Source organism: Callithrix jacchus, chromosome 11 (genome assembly GCF_049354715.1).
Source record: "Callithrix jacchus isolate 240 chromosome 11, calJac240_pri, whole genome shotgun sequence".
In the NCBI taxonomy this organism is placed as follows: domain Eukaryota; kingdom Metazoa; phylum Chordata; class Mammalia; order Primates; family Cebidae; genus Callithrix; species Callithrix jacchus.
Genome location: NC_133512.1, coordinates 76,654,665 through 76,675,471, shown reverse-complemented (window position 1 = coordinate 76,675,471; position 20,807 = coordinate 76,654,665). Strand labels below are relative to the sequence as shown.

The window sequence follows — 20,807 nt, the reverse complement described above, 5'->3', positions numbered from 1 at the left end:
CCCAAATGTTTGCTAGTTATCGTGTATAAAGTTACAAGAGACTAATAGCATACTTTAATTTAGTCATATAACTTAAGAACTTTGTAAAATGTTATTCATTATCAATTATAACTAAAATGTATTGATTACCTATTCTAGGCCAGCAATATTGTAAGTGGTTCATATGTCTTAACTCATTTTGCCCTTACAACCATCATATAAGTGGGTAGTCAATTGTTATTGTCATTTATAGATAAAAAAATTATTTAAAAGTGTGTCGTTGGATGGGGTAAAGTTTAGTAATTGTGGAAGTTACTGGCTTATGAGCCCTAAAGATGAGATATTCTTTATGAACAAAGTGAGAAGGTTCATCTGGATGTAAGAAGCTTTTGAGTCATCTCAAATTTGAAAAGTATCAAAATCAATCCAGAGAAAAAAATTTGATTTTTAAAAACTATGGAAGTAATAATTTTTTCTGTTACACATCTGCTTTTAAAATAAATAAAATTTATACTTAGAGAGAGTGATTGGACGTACAAATTCCTATTCTGTGGCTGGGCACGGTGGCTCACGCCTATAATCCCAGCACTATGGGAGGATGAGGTGGGTGGATCACAAGGTCAAGGGATCAAGACCATCCCGGCCAACATGGTGAAACCCTGTCTTTACTAAAAATAACAAAATTTAGCTGGGCATGGTGGCACATGCCTATAATCTCAGCTACTAGGGAGGCTGAGGCAGAAGAATCGTTTGAATCCACGAGGCAGAGGTTGCAGTGAGCCAAAAAATTGCACCACTGCACTCCAGCCTGGTGACCAGGCAAGACTTTCTCAAAAAAGAAAAAAAAATTCTTTTCTGACTCTGCTGTTTACTCTGGGTGAGTCATTTAATTTGTCAGTTATATTTTTAATCCATATAATGGGTGAAATAGCCAAAGCCATTAATTCTGTGACAGTTCAGCAACTCACAGAATATCTTTAGCAAGGTAAACAGGATATGTATATTCTTTTAGGTAAAGTAATAACCAAAGAGAAAATCCAAGAAGCCAAAGAGGTCTACAAAGAACATTTCCAAGATGATGTCTTTAATGAAAAGGGATGGAACTACATTCTTGAGGTAAAAAAATGGTTTCATGTTTTGATCTGTTTTGGTTTTGTTTTCATTCAAAACTTCTTGAAAAGGAATCTGTTTTTGTTTTTGAGACAAAGTCTCACTCTGTCACCCAGGCTGGTGTGCACTGGCACAATCTCAGTTTACTACAACCTCTGCTTCCTGGGTTCAAGCAATTCTCCTGCCTCAGCCCCCCAAGTAGCTAGGACTACAGGCACACGCCACCACATCCGGCTAATTTTTGCATTTTTAGTAGAGATGGGGTTTCACCATGTTGGCCAGGCTGGTCTCAAACTCCTGACTTCAAGTGATCTTCCCACCTTGGCCTTCCAAAGTGCTGGGATTACAGGTGTGAGCCACCACGCCTGGCCAGAATTAGAATAAGACATTAGAGTAATTTGAATAAGACATCAGTTGTTTTTGTTTGTGGTCTACATATAATGGCTATTTTAAACATCCTTTTAAAAGTTATTGGTAACATTCTATCCCTCACCCCATATCCCCCACATTAAATCATTAGTATATAGAATCTGCGGCACATCTAAGTAATTAATATAAATGAATTACAACTTAAATAACATTTTTGAGATAGATAATTCATTCTTAAAAATACACTATAGGTAGGAAAGAGCATGGTTATTTGGCAGTTTCAAAATGTAGGTCTGTTTTCTTGACTGAAAATAGATGCTTGAGTCTATCACTACACACAATTCTGGGAAGTTTCTTACAGAATAGTGGGAAAGTTGATTTTTAGTCTTTATTGTATCATTTATATCTAGTATGTTTGAATTCATTGTTTAAATATCAAGGCCCTCAAAGAGTAATAGAATTATGAGAGTTGAATATACTCCGGTGGTTTCCTTATATTACAAAGATGATTTGGGAATAGAATCTGTTGACATCTCTTGATGTTGAGTGTTACTTTATCTAACAAATGAAAGTTTTTTACATTGTGCAGACTGTCAAACACAGAATAATTAGAACTACGTTAACCTTCATGCCTGTATGACAATACTGACCTGTACTATTTGGTAATTACGGGTCTTGAAAATATCAGGTAAGCACTTTGTGCTGCATTTTTCCCATATCTTAAGTAAGGTCAGTAGAATCTGGAGCTAACTCCTGCGCTTGCTCCATTTCTCTTCTGTGAGGTTTGTTGTGAGGATAAATACAGTAATAAGTTAAGTGCTATGCTTATTACTATACTGTCAGGTGGACAGGGCAATAAGTTGTTTGATTGTTATGATTAGAAAATCTTGGGGAACTAAAGCTTCTCTAGAGATAATCTGGTCTAACCCCATTTACAAACAGAATCTGAGACCCAGAGAAGGAAGGACTTGCCCAAGGTCTCCACGCTACTTTTGAATATGAACTAGGAAGTGTAGGGCAATGTTCTTACTGTTATGCATTCTGCCTCCAGTGCTTCTGTTAAACACATTTTTCTTTTATTTAATTACCTTGTCCCAAATCACATAAATTATTAGGATTCCTGAAACAACTTACCTTCCTAGTGAAAAGTTAGGGACAGCTTTTTGCTTTTAAAGGGAGGGATGGAAGGAGGTCAGTGTCACATAGCAAATAACCTTCAGCCTTATTTTGGAGGCAATTATTGCATTAAGAAGAAGTCAGTTAAGTCAGGCTTGAATGTTAATTGACAAGATTCTGTATTTGGCTTATCTCATAGTTTGAGGTCCACGACCAGAATAAAGAGGGAACCTATTTCGGTTCTTCTGCAGGGATTTTTTTCCCCTAGCTCTCCTCTCTGTTTTGTTTTCTTTTGTTCTTTAATAGCAATCCTTGGCCAGGCACAGTGGCTCACGCCTGTAATCCCAGCATTCTGGGAGGCCAAGGCGAGTGGATCACAAGGTCAGGAGTTTGAGAACAGCCTGGCCGACATAGTGAAAACCCGTCTCTACTAAACATACAAAAATTAGCCGGGTGTGGTGGCACATGCCTATAATCCCAGCTACTCAAGAGGCTGAGGCAAGAGAATTGCTTGAACCTGGGAGGTGGAGGTTGCAGTGAGCTGAGACCATGCCACTGTCCTCCAGCCTAGGTGACAGAGTGAGACTCCATCTCCAAAAATAAAAAAAAAAAAAAAAAATATATATATATATATATATATATATATATATATCCTTTATCTTTCAGTCCACAGGTCCACAGCCTTTGTTTTGTGGAAATGACCAATTCAGAATAAAGATAATGTTCTTGGAATATTTTTAGAATATGTTGGAGTTAACTCGTCCTTTGTCTTTTTCTGAATGAGCAGGGAAGAAAGCAACAGTTTTGTTTTGATCAGTTTGGAATTTTCTGCCCCTTCTAGTGATAAATACTCTTAGCAGAAGCACATGACAGCATTAAACTTAAAAATTAATATTGGTACCTATGTTGTTAATAATTTTTAACTAATTTTTTTTTAGAAGGATAAGGATATTCTGAGTAGATTACAGTAACATTTACAATTGCAATTTCTATGACAGTAAATTTAGCTTCTATGAAATGTAAAGAACCTTTAGTAAAACAGCATATAGTTGAGTATCATCTGTTGAATGAATAAATTTATTTTCTTCTACCAGAAATATGATGGGCATCTTCCAATAGAAGTAAAAGCTGTTCCTGAGGGTTCTGTCATTCCCAGAGGAAATGTTCTCTTCACAGTGGAAAACACAGATCCAGAGTGTTACTGGCTTACAAATTGGATTGAGGTGAATTGTTTTTTGTCATTTTCATTTTTATTTAAAGGCCATTGAACTGAGATTACAGTTTAGAATTTGTTACTAATAAAGGTATATAATCTCTTCTACAGTTTACTTAACCTTTCCAGGCTTCAATTTCCTCATCTATAAAATGACAGACTAAATAATTTTTAAGTTTCCTTCTAGTAGAATAGAATGTTCTGAGATTTTGTTTAACAAATTGTTGAGAGTGATTGTTTTTAAAACTTAATTGGCTTTCCTCTAATTCACTGCAATTTTAAATGTGTATTATCTAAGAGCAAACTTAGAAAAACAGCACATTTCTAATAACGTATTCAATAAATGATAAATATTCAAGTTAGACTAAAAGAACTTTGTTCCAATTTTTAGTAACTACTTTCTTCATTTTTCTCTCATCAGTTTAGGTCCTGGGATCTACCACCTGTTACTTTTCATTTTCTCATGTAAATATAAACAAGAACTCATATTGTTTAAGTTTTCAGGAAGAGTATATTAAAAGAAAGAGTACATTATGGGCTTTGGATTTCTACACAAGTTTTTTTTTTTTTGTAGTATGTATACCTAAGTAGTCATGTTTTCACATGGTCAGAGCTTTGATAATAATACTCTACTTAGCTTCTGAACAGTTTAATAATAGATTTTATCTGTAAGAGGAAATTAGAAAGTAATGGTGGAAATAACACCTTACTATCTGGAGGTATTTACATAGTTCTTAGAACTAATTAGTTTATAAGTTAAAGTAATTTGCTGTTATATTGTAAAATAGTACATTTGAGGCTCACTTATAAAAATTGGAAAAAAAATTGAAATATAAGAGGTCCAAGAATATGTTAGAAACACATTTTGCTAAGTTGACAGGAAATTAATAGACTTTTGATGGGCCATTAATAATAGACTCAGAAAAAAGGTACAGTTAAATAATGGTTTTAAATAGTCTATACCATATACTAAAACTATCAATTAACTGTGACCTGTAAATGAGAATATCTTACTAGTTTCTGTACAGCTGTAAGTAGTGTTTGTATTGGCAAATACGTGGTTTTCAGGGGATGGTGTTAAAAAAACACAAGAGTAGAAGAGTTGTTCATATCATCTAGACTAGGTTTTTACCTTAAATACCAAAGATCCCAACCAGGTAAATCTCACTTAGAAAATTCATCCTCCTTAACCTTTTTCATATTGTTCTTTTTAGTTGTCTGACTGGCGATTTAGTCAGTAAGTACTCTTACTCATGTCTAATTAAACTTCCCTAAAGCATATATTTATGGAAGTAGAGAACTAGATAGCATTCCACCTTGCTTCATTATATAGTTTTTTCTTCTTCTGAAAGTAAAGAAACATTGGGGTTAAAAGTAAATTTTTGTTTTTTAATAAAAATAAATTTTAATAAACAGTTTTTAATAAAAAATTGTTTTGGTATATCTTACTAGGAAACCATAAAGTTAAAAAAAATTATTTTAAAGCAGTAGTTTAGCAAATATATAAATATCATTTTTAATAAAAGAAGTTGTTAAACATAAATTTAATATGGGACTGTTTGATACTGTTTTTTTTAAATACATAGACCCTTGCTTTTAGTCGCTTAAAACCTGAAACAATTTATATTGAATTTATCTTCTTTATACTAATATATTATTTCAAATTATTTAATTCCTAAATAGGTATTTGTATCTAAGGCATAAAAATTTATAGTCTGATATTGTCTATTCCTTATTGTAGTTTCTGATAGAGCCTATTTTTTTAAATTTGTGAATCTGATTATCAGATCTCCAGGATAGACTTCTTCATAGATATTTTGCATTCCTTTTGGGGATAGAGGAAATTCATCCTATTCTTATCAGTCTCCAACCCTAAGTTTACCAGCTTATATTTGAAATCTGTTACCAACCCCAATAAACTTAGTACTTAGAAATTTGAAAATGTTCTTTAAACAGACCTTGATTTAAAACATTTTAAATAATAGCACTATATAATATTTCTTTCCATTCTCTCTCCCAGTATATGTTCACAGTTATTAATAACTATTAATTGTTATTCACCTGTTAGTAGTACACAGAATTTTAAAATACACTGAAATTATTGAGTTGCTTTATTTCAGTATTGCTGCCAGAAGAAACTTTAGTCCTCTCACATTTCATAACAAATTTAAGAGTGCCTAGGAGTTCTGCAAAGTTGTCTCAGGCTTACAAGGGCCTGAGGAACCAATATAGTGGGCTAAACTTACCCCTGTCTTTTACCAAAAAGAAAAAGAAGAAAAGGAAAGATGAGTTTAAAAACAGTTATACTGACCAAGTGTCCTCATTTCACAGATGGGGAAATTGATCCCTTAGCGATGGACAGACTGATGAACAGAATAGGTACAGCACCCTTTCTGCTGTACTACACCATTTCTCATTCTTTTAATCCTTTATCCTATGTGGCATTGTAATAAACACTTCTGAAAGGAAATTTACAGGTTTATTTCCTTTAGTCTTAGTTTCAACTAATAATTTTATTTTGATTTGTATGGGCAAATTGCTATTTTGGAAGTTTCCAACAAGGCCTACTTAATTAGACCTTGGATTAACCCAAACTAACGTGCCTTTTTTTCCCTTGCTTACACCTACAGTGATCTTTTTAAAAGGGGAGTGATTTTATTAAGAGTATAATTTAAGCTGATTTTGTTGGACTATGGAAAGGAAACGGTGATGTGAAGGATCACTGTGTCTGATAGTTATTTCTCTCCTTCCCTGGCATTTTTCGAGGGGTAAGGTCAATCTTCTACCTTTATAACTCAACTAGAGTTTTTCACATTATGTTTTATATCTTATACTCCTAGATAATATTAATATTTGAGTTGAATTAAAATGTGAGAGTTGACTGAATTAAATTCAACAAGTGAATATTCATTAAGTACCAGCTATGTACCAAAAACAATGCTGGGCACAGAAGTTAGAGTAAGATGTCTCACTTAAAGGGCCTTTGAGGGAGAGGTGGCAATTCATTCTTAACTAACCACTAATATCCTTAAGAATTAGTGCAAAGTTGGTAGCAGAAAATAGGTAATTCTGTCTAAAGGAATCATGAAATGGAAAATAAGCTTTTCATAAGAAGGAAGAGCTAAAGAAATGCTACTGTGTTCTTAGAATGACAAATAGTCCTATGGTGACTGCAGCATAAAAGTAAAAAATGTATAGACGATAAACCTTGTGATGGTATACAAGGCAAGATGCTGGAAGGCCTCAAATCCTGTATGAATGAGCTCCACCCCCACCCCGTGGACAGCAGATCACCGTTAAAGCCTTTTAAGCAAAACCTAAAAAAAAAAAAAAAACTTGTTTTGGAATGATAACCAGTGGCAATATGAGGAATAATTAGAGAGGCTGAAGATTAGAGGTAGGATAATCATGGGCATTGGCAGTAGAATCGAAAGAGTAATTTCAGAGGCAGAAAGTGGTCAGAGGTTGGAGGTGACTGGTTATAGAGTTTAAGAATTGTACCAGTTTTCTATTGTGTAACAAACTACCCCCAAACTTAATGGCTTAAAGCAACTACTATTTCTCTTGATTCTGTGGTTGACTGGGTGGTCTTCTGCTGGTCTTGCTTAGACTTAGGCATCTGCATTTAGCTGAGGGTTCAGCAAGGCTGGACTCTATAATGGCCTCATTCCCAGGTCTGGGACCTCAGCTTAGATAGCTGGGACTACCAGGTCTCACTCCGTAAGAGGCTTCTTCAGAGCATGGTAGTCTTGGGGTTCTAAGAAAATGAGAGTAGAAGCTGGAAAACCTCTTGAAACTGGGGCTTGGGAGTCACACAGGACTTTCTTCACATTCTGGTTAGTCAAAAGCAAGTCATAAGGACAGCACAGAATCAAGGGGTGAGAAAGTAGATTCTATCTCTTGATGAGAAGAGCTGCAAAGGCCCTATTTAATCAGTCACAGGAGTCTAATGAATGCTGCAGGGTTTTTAAAAAGATAACCAGATTGGCAAGTTCAAGGTTAATCTTTTGTTTTTACTTGTCTTATTTATTTATCACTTAATTTGTATTCAGTAAAAGCTTGCTTTGTAAAATTTAGTTAATAAATTGAATATCTTTTTGGTTCAGCACAGACATTGCATCTTAGCAGCTCTTTTTCAAACAGATTTGAAGCTGCTTCTAATGACATACTATCTGGTTTATAAAATAAAAATAGAAAAGTATGATCTTAGAATGGAAAAGGTAATTTCTAAGCCATGATAATTATTATGGTTGCTGTAATTAAACATACTTTCTGTGGAGCTTCCTGGCAGCCAAGAAAAAAAGGGAAATCAAAACACTGCTCTTATCAGAAAGGGAACCCAGCATTATTTCCATTTTCTCATTTGGGAACTTAGTAGTCACTGAATTATAAAGTAGACCGTGACCTTGATTATACAACATATGTGGAAATGTTTCCTGTAACTTACTTTATCAAATACTTATATATTTTATCAAATACTCATATATTTGATAAAGTACTTATATATTCTATAATAATAAGCTAAAGTGCTTCAAGTATATAACTTAGTTGTCGTATTCAATCCAAGGAAAAATTAGATTCAAGACTACCTAGAGGAGTAAATGAACAACTTCTTTAGACCAGTACTAATCAAAATGCAGTTCTGTGCTTAATGTGAACTTGCATCAAATAGGGCATGCTGGTCCATGCTGGTCTATGCCCTATTTGATGCAAGTCCACATTAAGTAGAGGAATAAAGAGTAAGCATTTAGAAACTTAAGGCAGTTTGACATTGCGTCAGCATCCCAGTTTGAGTGTACCTTGTAAACTATTGATCCATGACAGATTGAAACTTTCAAAATTGGTCCTTTTATCACAGATAGTCTTTCAGAATGTTATTTGCTTCTTTGGAGTTTTGGATAGAAACTTGGTAATGTGAAGTTCTCTGCTGTGTGGGCCTGGTGTGCTTATCTTCTTTGTTGCTGATTTGAGAGCTGAGCAAATGTACTAAATCTGGAATGCACACGACAGGCATCCTACTGTGCAGTTGAGTGTCTAGTTAGTAGTATGGAAGCTCCAGGATATACTTCCAACAAAAGCTAGGATTTTCCTCAGAAAGAATGCAGGATTTTATGTCTTAATGTTTGTGGTTAATTTTGTTACTACAGACTATTCTTGTTCAGTCCTGGTATCCAATCACAGTGGCCACAAATTCTAGAGAGCAGAAGAAAATATTGGCCAAATATTTGTTAGAAACTTCTGGTAACTTAGATGGTCTGGAATACAAGTTACATGATTTTGGCTACAGAGGAGTCTCTTCCCAAGAGGTAAGTGACTGAAACCAACCTCATTTAATATAATGTGGATTGATTGTTAAGAGTACCACTGTAAACTTTTGGGGATGTTATTGGGATTGATCTTGGTTCTAAGTAGGCCACATTTTGAAATTCCAAAGATTCAGCCAACAGATACATTATTCAGTACCTACTACTATGTTCGGGGTACATGGGATAAGACCTTCAACAGATGTCCCTGTCCTTGATACATTAGATAGATGGACAGATGGATAGAAACAGACATAATAAATATATCAGACGTGAAATAACGCCATAGAGAAGCACAAGGCAGGGTAAGGGAAGAGAGAGTGATGAAAAGTGGGGTTGGAGCACTATTAAATAGCTAATATTTAATTTAGTATTTATTATTAAACATTAATATATCAAATAGTTGATGTTTTAGTAATCAATATTAATAGTTAATAAATAGTTTAATAACAGTTAACTATTATCTGAGGAGATAATAGTTGAATTTTTTAATATTTAGGAAAAATTGAATCTCTGTCATTAAGAACTGTTATCTCTGATAATAAATACTTTCCTAAGAATAGCTAAAGACAATTCCCATGGGAGCTATGCTATATACCTTAAATGTAGTTGACTGGATGATCCTCTCCTGGTCTTATTATGTGGGTTTTTCTTTTTTTGGATTTCGGTTTATGATTGATTTTCCAGACTGCTGGCATAGGAGCATCTGCTCATTTGGTTAACTTCAAAGGAACAGATACAGTAGCAGGAATTGCTCTCATAAAAAAATATTATGGAACAAAAGATCCTGTTCCAGGCTATTCTGTTCCAGCAGCAGAACACAGGTAAAAAATTCTGTTTATTTACTAAAACTACTAACTTTTTTTACTCTTCTATTTGTAACTCAGTGACATTTTACCTAACTGCAGAGCCAGGTACCTACAGTAAATCTTCATGAACTTGAGCAACACAAACTCAGTATCTATACAGAAGTATAAACATTAGTCTCAGAGGGGTAGAGAAGTTTTATCCATCCTAGAAGAAACAGCCTAAGAGCTTTTTTCCAACACTTGCATTGCCATAGAAATTTTTTTTTTAAGGAATTTTTTTTTCAGTTACTGTATTGCCAAATGTAGATAGATTTTATTCATTAAATTTAGAAGCACTCACTTATAGTAGTGGCCACTTTTTGCCTTTCCTTGTCCTTCTATATGACTTTCCCTGTATTTGCCCTAGAAATTGTCATCTGTACAGTACTTCAGTTGTAGATGAGAAAGCAAGACTTTTTGAGGAAAGAAAGGGTGTTCAGATCCTTTTTACACTTCCTTATCTACTCTTACTAAACCATCTTTAGTTACCCAAGAAAGAAATTATAATCCAAACCGCAACTGCTCTGGTCCTAGAGCTAACTTTATTGAAAGTACATGGGGTTTTTTAAATGTCTGTCAAACCTTATTTCCTTTCTGGTTTTTATAACAAAATTATTTACTATGATCATTAGAGAATGTTTAAGTTCTGCTTATACTTAAAATTCCAGAGTGCTAAAACCAGAAGTGAGTTTAGAATCAAGCTAAGCCTTACTGTTACTACTATTTGAGCCATATCAGTTGACCAGTGTTCATATGCAAGGCAGTCTACTGGGTGCAACAAGGGATAGAAGGATATTTTTTTTAAAACTGACCCTATCCTCAGGATGAAAATAACACACTCGACTGATAGTCTGCTCTGTTGGTTAAGTACTTGTAAGGAAGAACAATTAAAATGCTGTAGTGTTGGAAGGGAAGGAAAGGAAGAATCATATTCCACTAGGAAAGGAGGATCATATTTCACTAGCAATATCAAGAAAGCTTTTATAGAATATGCAAAATCTTCTCTTCTTGAAAGATTGGCAAAATTTAATGGCTCACATTGGGCAGTTATTCATTCTCTGAGTAAATATTTATTGCATGCTTATCTTGTTTGAAACATTGTGATAAAAGCAGAGGGAGTGAATGTGTTTAGAGAATAAAGGCTGAAACAGATTTCTTACGGAGCCTAGGGGAGACCGAGAAGACAGGTTCGGGTTAGTAAGGGCCCTCACATTTTGACATTGAATGTTAACGGTGTGCACATCATGCTAGGTTATTCTAAATTAGGCATTTTTAAATGGAAGCAGGCAGTGACGTTTTTGAGCAAAGAATTGATGTTATCAGATAGATATTGTAGGAGACTTTTTTATAGCAGGATATCTGTCCTATGGATTGGAAAAACCGGAAGATAGTCTTTATGGTAAGCTATTCTAACAGGGTTAAGGTGATGAAGTCCAGAACCAAGATGCTAAATAAATGGAAGGAAATAGTTAAACATGAGCAATATTTGGGAGATAAAACTGCTAAAACTTGGTGTTTTGAGTTGGGACTCAGTAGGGAATAGATTCAGCTGACTTTTATGAGCATTGTGGTATTAGTAAGGCCTTGTTGAACACTTTTAAATAGAAATTTCAAGACTAGCAACCTGGGAAAATAAGAGTGTCTTTAACAGATAAAGTTTTAGAGTATTTTTATCTTGGACTTAGATGTGCATCTTTTAAAAATCTAATGTAGGCCGGGCACGGTGGCTCAAGCCTGTAATCCCAGCACATTGGGAGGCCGAGGCGGGTGGATCACGAGGTCAAGAGATCGAGACCATCCTGGTCAACATGGTGAAACCCCGTCTCTACTAAAAATACAAAAAATTAGCTGGTCATGGTGGCGCGTGCCTGTAGTTCCAGCTACTCAGGAGGCTGAGGCAGGAGAATTGCCTGAACCCAGGAGGCGGAGGTTGCAGTGAGCCGAGATCATGCCATTGCACTCCAGCCTGGGTAACAAGAGCGAAACTCCGTCTCAAAAAAAAAAAAAAAAATCTAATGTAGGATGCACATATTAGACTCTTGGCTGTTGGTTGTTTCATAGTAGTAACATCATGATTCTGAGAACAAGGACAGTGGCTTTATTGTTAAAATGAAGAGGACACTATATGTGGGCATGAGATAAAAATCCATTTTATTTTTATGGTCTCATATTTCATTGCATTGGTAAAATTTGACTCTTAATATATACAGATGCTTCACATGGTCTTAATAGAAATATCTTTTAAACAACAGCATAGTGTACCAAAAAGAGGATTGGACTGAAAGTTGGGAAACCTCAGTGACCTTCCAGCTGACATAGTTGGTGGCCTTGGGAAAGTCACTTGTCTCTGTCAAGCACTTATCTCTGTTCATTTCCTCCATCCAACCAAACAAAAGGAGGAGCTAAAGTTTTACATCTCCAGCATCACAAGCTCACTGATGATAAATGAGCTAACATCTAAAATAACTTTAAAATAGAGAACTCTATAAATGTAGAAGATTACATTATTATATGTATCTTAATAGACGAATCTGCACCTAGAAATATTTAATAACGGAAGCTTTTTTTCTCAAACTTTGGAAAGGTATCAGATTTAATTTGGTGCTTGAAATTGGGATTAATAACATTGGTAGAATTCATTAATGATCATTTATGATCTTTAGAATTCATTTATAATCTTCATATATCAAATACTAGAAGAATAGAGGTTATGATTGGACTAGCTAGAGTGCTGTAGCAAGTGTTTGTGGGATGCTGACACAAAGATACTCAACTTTCTACCTAACAAAAGTAGATCTGGAGCCCAGAAAAAAAAAAAAACAGAAGCTAAAATACAGATGCTGGAAACACTCATGCATGGACATTTTTTTTTTTTTCTTAAGCTTTGAATGTTTCACACAAGGTGTTACAGAAGACAAGTACGTAAGTCAGAGCCCTGAGAAATATTGCCATTTGGCAGGTTAGATTGAAGAAGGAGAGCTCAGTTTCCGGGAAAGACTGAAAAGGGAACCATAGAAATTGAAAAATACAGGTGAAACATGGGAGATGTCATTGAAGTCAAGAAAGAAAGCTTCAGGAAAATTCAGGTGTCATGGAGAAAGCAAGTAAGATCGAACAATGAAGTTTGCTAGACATGATACAAGTAGATGGTTAGATGACTTACTGTTACAACATTGTAAGTGGTGTCCTCTTAACAGTAGGAGTTCATTCACACATTGTAAAATTCTCCATTGTTGGTATTCATTGATCTTAATTCTCTCCTTTTTAGAGGGAAGTAGCAGTTCTGAATACGAAGAGGAGCTTCTTCTCAGTCGTATCTTAATTCCTTTACCCTACAGATGCATGACATAGAGAATTGACATCATAGCTACTGGCAGCCTCTGTAGCTGTTAAGAAGAGTGTTCACTAATGAGTTTAATATAAATAGGTTCTCAATTTTGGATTCTAGGTTATAGTCTTTATAATCTTGAAATGTACATGCTGCATTACCCCAAGTATACCATTGATAATATGGGAAAAGGATATAACTCTAGTCCTAAAAAAAAAAACAAAAAAACTGTATAAAGTGATAATTTCAGACATAAGGTCTGACTCTTTAAACAGTTATGAATTATACTTACTTGGGCTTTATAAAAAATGAATGTGCCAACTTTTTATTATATACTGGGGAGAACAGATTAGAGACAGACTTGAAAAATTAGGGAAAATGAAAATATGCTTGGCATAACGAAATGATAATTTGCAGAATTGTTAAGTTCTGTTTGAGATCTTTTAAAATTATTTACATTATATATTAACAAATATTTATGCAGGTTGAGCATCCAAATCCAAACTGCTCCAAAATCTGAAGCTTTTTGCTTAAAGGAAATGCTGATTAGAGCATTTCGATTTCAGAACTGGGGATGCTTAGATAAGTATAATGCATACATTCCAAAATCTCAAAAAAAAATTGAAATTTGGAATACTTCTGGTCCCAAGCATTTAAAATAAGCAATACCCAATCTGTAATTACTTATTAAATATGAATCTATCCAATAAGAAGAACTGGTATTAAGGACATTGCAAAAATTACTATAACCATTCTTATCCAGAAGAAACTCTCATACCTTATTTTCCATCTTAATTATGTTTTGCTTAAACTTTGAATTTTTATTTCCTGGGCATATATTAATTCATAGTAGATAATCTACAGAGTACATGACTTCTTATTACTAGCCATTTGAAGATATAACAGGTAGTTGACTGTATATATGTATGGTGTAGTATAAATAATTGCCTATAAGTATACAATTTTGAAAGGTTAAAAAAAAAATGTATGTCTGTACTATTATTGGTATATAGTTTCAGAAATTCACAGAAGGGAGCCAGGTGCTCACATTGCCTAACAAAATAATGGAAGTATGTATGCATTCTTTCTAATATCTTGGCATAATGTGTAAAGGGCACTCACCAAGTGCTTTTTAGCTGACTGATTTTAAATCAGTAGATTCAGGAATACCCAAAAAAAAAAAAGTTTATAATTGGTTGAAAATGACTTAAGAGCTAGGAAACTTAGTAACTGTTGAAAAGGAGTAAGGCTACTTATAGTGTTAAAAACTAGTTGGCTAAGTCGTAGTTGACTCAGATATTTCATTTGCCTTAATGATGTACATTCGTTAAACTAAGTCAGTCACCTCCTCTGTGATGTTGATGGTTTGGTGTAGTAAACATGAGATGTGATTAAAGGTGATTCAGGAATAGATTCTGTGTCTGCATACATAAACCTGTATTTTCATTTTGTTTTCTAGTACCATAACAGCCTGGGGGAAAGACCATGAAAAAGATGCTTTTGAACATATAGTAACACAGTTTTCATCAGTGCCTGTATCTGTGGTCAGCGATAGCTATGACATTTATAATGCGTGTGAGAAAATATGGGGTGAAGATCTAAGACATTTAATAGTATCCAGAAGTACAGAGGCACCACTAATAATCAGACCTGATTCTGGAAACCCTCTTGACACTGTGTTAAAGGTAAATTTTCATATTTAATTTGATTATTAGAATACCTGTAGCCCAGCTGCATCAACACTACTTTTCATTTACACACACACAATTTCAAAGCTGTCTGGACCAGTTCCTGATTTTAGAGTTGTAGCCCAGAGAGAGTAATAGATTTGCCCAAGGTCACACATTAATAGCCCAGAAGGATATCAAGAGTTAAGGATATCTTTTCTGCTTACCTGCAAAATTAACAGCATTGCCATTTTAATTAATCTTGTGATTTGGGCACTAAACTTATTGGCAGTTTGTTTCTTTTTCATTGTAAATCGCTGCTAGACCTTTGAAGTTTTAGCACAAAAGAAATACAAGGTGATATGGAATAAAAATAATTCAAAAATACTATATAAGTGGAGATTCTTTAGAAATACTATTGATTGATAATGTAGCAATGTTGCTTTTTGTAGTTAATGTTCAGGACTTGGTTTGTCTTCTTCAAAAATTAATATCAAGAGCAGGCTTATTGGATGCCTACTACCAGAAAAGTATTATTTTAGGTGCTTTAGTGCCATTTAATCTCTACAAAAAGCCACAATGATAAATATTACTGTCTCTGTTATAGAAGAAAAAACAGAGGCCTGGAAAAGTTAAAGTAACTTGCTCAAGGTCACACAATATATAAGGTAAGGAGTCAAATACCCAGTATAGGTCTTTTGCCTGAAGCCTTGCTACTTGACCACATTGTTTCTCAGTTAATGAGCAGATGATAGAGTACTTACCTTTTAAGAAAATGCAATTAAAAAAAAAAAAAGAAAGAAACGGGTAGAATTAAGGAAGTCATCTGTTAAATGATAGGCCAAGCTGAAGGTCTTGTCTTAGCCTGCAGTATTTGGTTTTAACAAACTTGATAGGTTTCATGTTTTTACTGTTACCTAATTAAAAATGCACACAGCTAATTATGAGAAACTGATGTTGTCAATATGGAATTTTCTCGTTATTAGAATCTTTAATCAATTTAGGAAAAGGAAGTGATTGTTGTGGAAAGACAATGACCAGTGTCTCTTCTAGGTCTTGTTTCTCTGACCAAGCTGTCTGAGAAATTTTAAATTAATGTACAAAACTTTTAGTAGTTAGCGAATGAGTAGGATCATTTGTGTATTGTGCAATTTGGTTTTAATTAAGAGCAAAGGAGAACTTAAAGACTATGGGTTCTAGATGTTGTGTCTGCCTATCACAGTTTCTCTGAACTTTGGGGATGAAATGGATTTATGTTTGAGTTATATCAGACAAAAACCAAAGTCACTGGGCACAAGCAGAGTAAGTCCAAATCAAACGTATAATGATGCTTTATATACTTCTTTAAAATATTATATTATTTAATCTCCTAATATTAAGGATTTTTTTCTTGAATCTATATAATTTGAATAATGCTTTATATACTTATTTAAAATACTATTATTCAGTCTCCTAATGTTAAGGATTATTTTTCTTGAATCCATATAATTTGAAAGGTCGAAGGGAAAAAACTTGTTTTGAGCCACTTTATGGTATAAATTCACGTCACAGGAAATAACATCCTTGTTATTAATGTACTTTAAAGGGGTTGGGACCAAATTTTAGAAGGCATATAAAGTAGTCAATTTTTATATTCTCAAGATTGTCTATCAAAGCAAAATCATTTCACTTTGAAAGCTCTTATACTTGTTTTCAGCTTCAGTTATTTGTGTTGCATGTGTATTTTTCCATATAGGTTTTGGAGATTTTAGGTAAGAAGTTTCCTGTTACTGAGAACTCAAAGGGCTACAAGTTGCTGCCTCCTTATCTCAGAGTGATTCAAGGGGATGGAGTAGATATTAATACCTTACAAGAGGTATGTGTTCTATAGTAAAAATTTCAATAAGGCAGTTCTTATAATTAAGCTTGTTTATATTAGTTTGATCAACAACACATTACTAAATATAATTTTAAGTCTTCATAAGTGTTAAGTTGGTATAAATCTTTGCATTGCTCAAAGTGTAGAAATACTAGTTTACAATATAGAAGTGCCAGCCAAGCCATACTTACTCTTCCAGTAGTCATTGACCACTTTAATGCTGAATCTAAACAAGTATCACTGTGAAACCAGAAAATATCAGTGAAGAAATACTCTTGGAATATAAAACAAAGCCATGACTCTCTGGCATAGGTCTGAGTTTTCATAGAGTGGAGCTTCACATACTCTAACAATGTAAAACTCAGATGGTATTAATGGGTCCTTTTTCAGAAATTATAAAATAGCTGTCACTTCTTCTAAATTATACATTGAGTGTCATCACTATTAGATTTAGCCAAATAGTTTAAGTGTTTTTGTAAACATAACTTATTTTATTGTGCTTTGCGTTTTTTATGAATTGAAGGTTGAGCAAATCCATTGGTGCCATTTTTGAAACATGTGTTCACTTCATGTCTCTATGTCACATACTGGTAAATTCTTACAGTATTTCAAACTTTGTCATTATATCTGTTGTGGTGATCTGTGATTAGTGATCTTCAGTGTTACTACTGTAATTGCTTTAGGGCACCACAAAGCGCACCCAGGAATGACGGGAAACTTAATTGATGAATACTGTGTGTGTTCTGACTCCTTCACCAGTTACGCATTGCTTGTCTCTTTCCTCTCACTTCAAGTCTCCCTTGCCCTGAGACAACAATATTTAAATTAGGTCAATTAATAACCCCACCGTGGCCTCTGAGTGTTAAAGTGAATGGAAAAGTCATATGCCTCTCATTTTAAATTAAAGCTGGAAATGATTAAGTTTAGTGAGGAAGGCATGTTGAAAGCTAAAATAGGCCTTTTAAGCCAAACAGTAGCCCAAGCTGTGAATGCAAAGGAAAAGTTCTTGAAAAAAAATAAAAGTGCTGCTTCACTAAACATATGAATAAGAAAGTGAAACAACCTTATTACTGTAAACAACCTATAAGTATATAGGGAGAAAGTTTGAGTGGTCTGAGTAGAAGATCACACTAGCCACAACATTTCCTTAGACCAAAGCCTGATCCAGAGCATGGCCCTCATTTCAATTTTGTAAAGGCTGAGAGAAGTGAGGAAGCTGCAGAACAAAAATTGGAAGCTAGCCTAGGTTGGTTCCTGTGGTTTAGGGAAAGAAGCCATCTCCGTAACATGAGTGCAAGATGAAGCAGCAAGTGCTGATGTAGAAGCTGCTGCAAGTTACCCAGAAAATCTAGCTAAAATCATTGATGCAGGTGGCTACCCCAAACAGTTTGTCAGTGTAGACAAAATAGCCTTCTACGGGAAGATGATGCCCTCTAGGACTTTCATAACTAGAGAACAGAAGTCAATGCCTGCTTTGAAAGGATAGGCTAACTCTCCTGTTAGTGGATATAATGCAGCTGGTCACTTTAAGTGGAAGCCAGTGCTCATTTATCTTTCTGAAAATCCTGTGGCCCTTAGAATTTGCTGAATCTACTCTGCCTGTGTTTTATAAATGGAACAACAAGGCCTGGATATCAAGCATGTGTTTACCTCACAGTATACCGAGTATTTTTTAAGCCCACTGTTGGGACCTACTGCTCAGGGGAAAAAAAATGCTTTCAAAATATTATTGCAGATGGCATCTAAGATCTGATGGAGATGTACAAAGAGGTTAATGTTTTTCATGCCTCTTAACACATCTTCCATTCAACAGCCTATCAATGAAAGAGTAATTTCAAGTGTTACTATTTAAGAAATACATTTATATAGCTGCCATAGATGGCGATCCTCTGGTAGATCTGGGCAAAGTAAGTTGAAAACCTCTGGAAAGTATTCACCATTCTAGATGCTGCCATTAAGAACATCCGTGCTTCATGGGAAGATGTTAAAATGTCAGCATTAACAGGAGTTTGGAAGAAATTGATTCCAACCCTCATGAATGACTGAGTCTTGATTTGACTTCAAGACTTGAGTAGAGGAAATAACTGCAAACATGATAGAAATAGCTAGGTAACTAGAATTAGAAGTAGAGCCCGAAGGTATGACTGAATTGCTGCAGTCTCATGATTAACCTTGAACAGATGAGGAGTTGCCTCATGTAGATGGATAAAGAAAGTGGTGTCTTGAGATGAAATCTACTTCTGGCGAAGATGCTGCGAACATTGTTGAAATGACAACAAAGGACTTGGAATATCCATAAAATTAGTTGATAAAACCAAAGCAGAGTTTGAGAGGATGGACTCCAGTTATTGAAAGAAGTTCTTGTGTGGGTGAATGCTGTTAGACCAAACAGCATCACATACTACAGATAAAACTTTCATGATAGGAAGAGTCAATTGATGTGCCAAATGACATTGTCACTTCAAGACTGCCACAGCCACCCCAACCTTCAGCAGCCAATACCCTGATAAGTCAAAGCAGCCATCAACACCGGGGCAAGACTCTCCACCAACTAAAAGATAACTCACTGAAGGCTCCTATGACCATTAGCATTTTTTAGCCGTATTTTTAATCAAGGTATGTTTAAGGATTGTATTCTTAAGACATAATGCCATTATTCCACACGTCATAGACCACAATGTGGTGTAAACATAACTTTTATATGCACTGGGAAACCAAAAACTTCCTGTGACTCGCTTTATTGCAGTGGTCTGGAAGCAAGCCCATAGTATTTTCAAAGTATTATCTTAAAATGTTTGCCTCTTGTTTACTAAATAAGCTTCTTAAGGGCCATAATTTCATCATAACTAAAACCTAAAATACTCTGTAGAATATCACTAACAATGTAGGCCATCTGTGTTCAGAAACCAGTGATATTTGGATGTATACCAATCTCGGATGGTATCTACAGCTATGAAACACAAGTTTTTTTTCTTTTGGAAACAGTTTGGTGGTGGTTGAATAAGGTCGGTACCCAAATTATGGTAGTTTTCCAAAGATTGATTTGGAAGGGAGAAGTATTGTGTACAACAAACAGTATTTCTGCGGTGATGTGTATGGGTGTCTGGAATAGATCTCTTGTACTAACAAGAATGAGGTTTCTTCCACCATCTCTCCAAAACTGCCTTACTTAAGAGAATCTGGAATTCCTTTAGCTCTTCTAAGACATTTCGTGTTGGGACATAGAGGCTTTCATGTGGAAAATAAAGAAGATATAGAAGAAAAGTCTGCAGTGAGAAGGGAGAGGACCTTACACATAGAAATCTCAACTGGCACACACACACACCTAATTGCCATTGTCCTCTTACTTCAGTTGAACTGATAGTCTGTTGGTGTCAGTTAAGTTCTGTTCCCCATACCTGCCTTTGAGACATTTAGCAGGTACACACACCCGTCTTCCCCACCTTGCAGATGAAAAAACATGGCAGGGTACTGTATCTGTTTCAGAAATCCCATTAGCATGCCCGTTGCTGTGCCTACCTTTCCTTATTCCAGCAGCCAGCTGTTAGATTGTTCAGGCAAGTTGAACTGGGTTCAAATTGGGTTTTTCAGTCAGGTATTTAAACTTTCCTTTCAAAATCAGAGCTCTCTGGCTTTCCTTTCTTTTCCTTTTTTCTTTTCTTTCCTTGTTTACATGAATTTTGGGAATGTATGTGCAATTTTTTTTTTTTAAGACAGGATCTCAGTCTGTTACCCAGGCTGAATGTAGTGGTGCGATCATAGCTCACAGCAGCCTCAACCTCCCAGGCTCAGGTGATCCTCCCACCTCAGCCTCCTGAGTAGCTGGGACTGCAAGTATGTGTCACCATACCTGGCTAATTTTTTTTTTTTTTTTTTTAGTGTTTTGTAGAGATAGGGGTTTTGCCGTTTCCCAGGCCAGCCTCAAACTCCTTGACTTAAGGGATCTTTGTACCTCAGCCTCCCAAAGTCCTGAGATTGTATGCATCAGCCCCCATTCCCAGCCTGTATGTGCATTT

General features: G+C 35.1%; 1 protein-coding gene and 1 long non-coding RNA gene across 3 annotated transcripts in view; one reads left to right on the top strand and one right to left on the bottom strand.

Annotated features, from left to right (window-relative positions):
* NAMPT (nicotinamide phosphoribosyltransferase) overlaps window positions 1-20,807 on the top strand; it is a 39,892-nt gene that overhangs the window by 9,573 nt on the left and 9,512 nt on the right. For both annotated transcript variants that reach the window (XM_002751724.5, XM_078343125.1), the window contains exons 3-8: window positions 992-1,095; window positions 3,669-3,797; window positions 8,935-9,093; window positions 9,778-9,914; window positions 14,726-14,951; window positions 16,669-16,788. In XM_002751724.5, coding sequence (XP_002751770.1) covers window positions 992-1,095; window positions 3,669-3,797; window positions 8,935-9,093; window positions 9,778-9,914; window positions 14,726-14,951; window positions 16,669-16,788 — 875 coding nt within the window. The remainder of the gene's footprint in view (window positions 1-991; window positions 1,096-3,668; window positions 3,798-8,934; window positions 9,094-9,777; window positions 9,915-14,725; window positions 14,952-16,668; window positions 16,789-20,807) is intronic.
* Window positions 12,801-20,807, bottom strand: part of LOC144578394 (uncharacterized) — a 132,221-nt gene continuing 124,214 nt past the window's right edge. The window contains exon 3 of the long non-coding RNA XR_013524073.1: window positions 12,801-13,270. This is a non-coding gene — a long non-coding RNA (uncharacterized LOC144578394). The remainder of the gene's footprint in view (window positions 13,271-20,807) is intronic.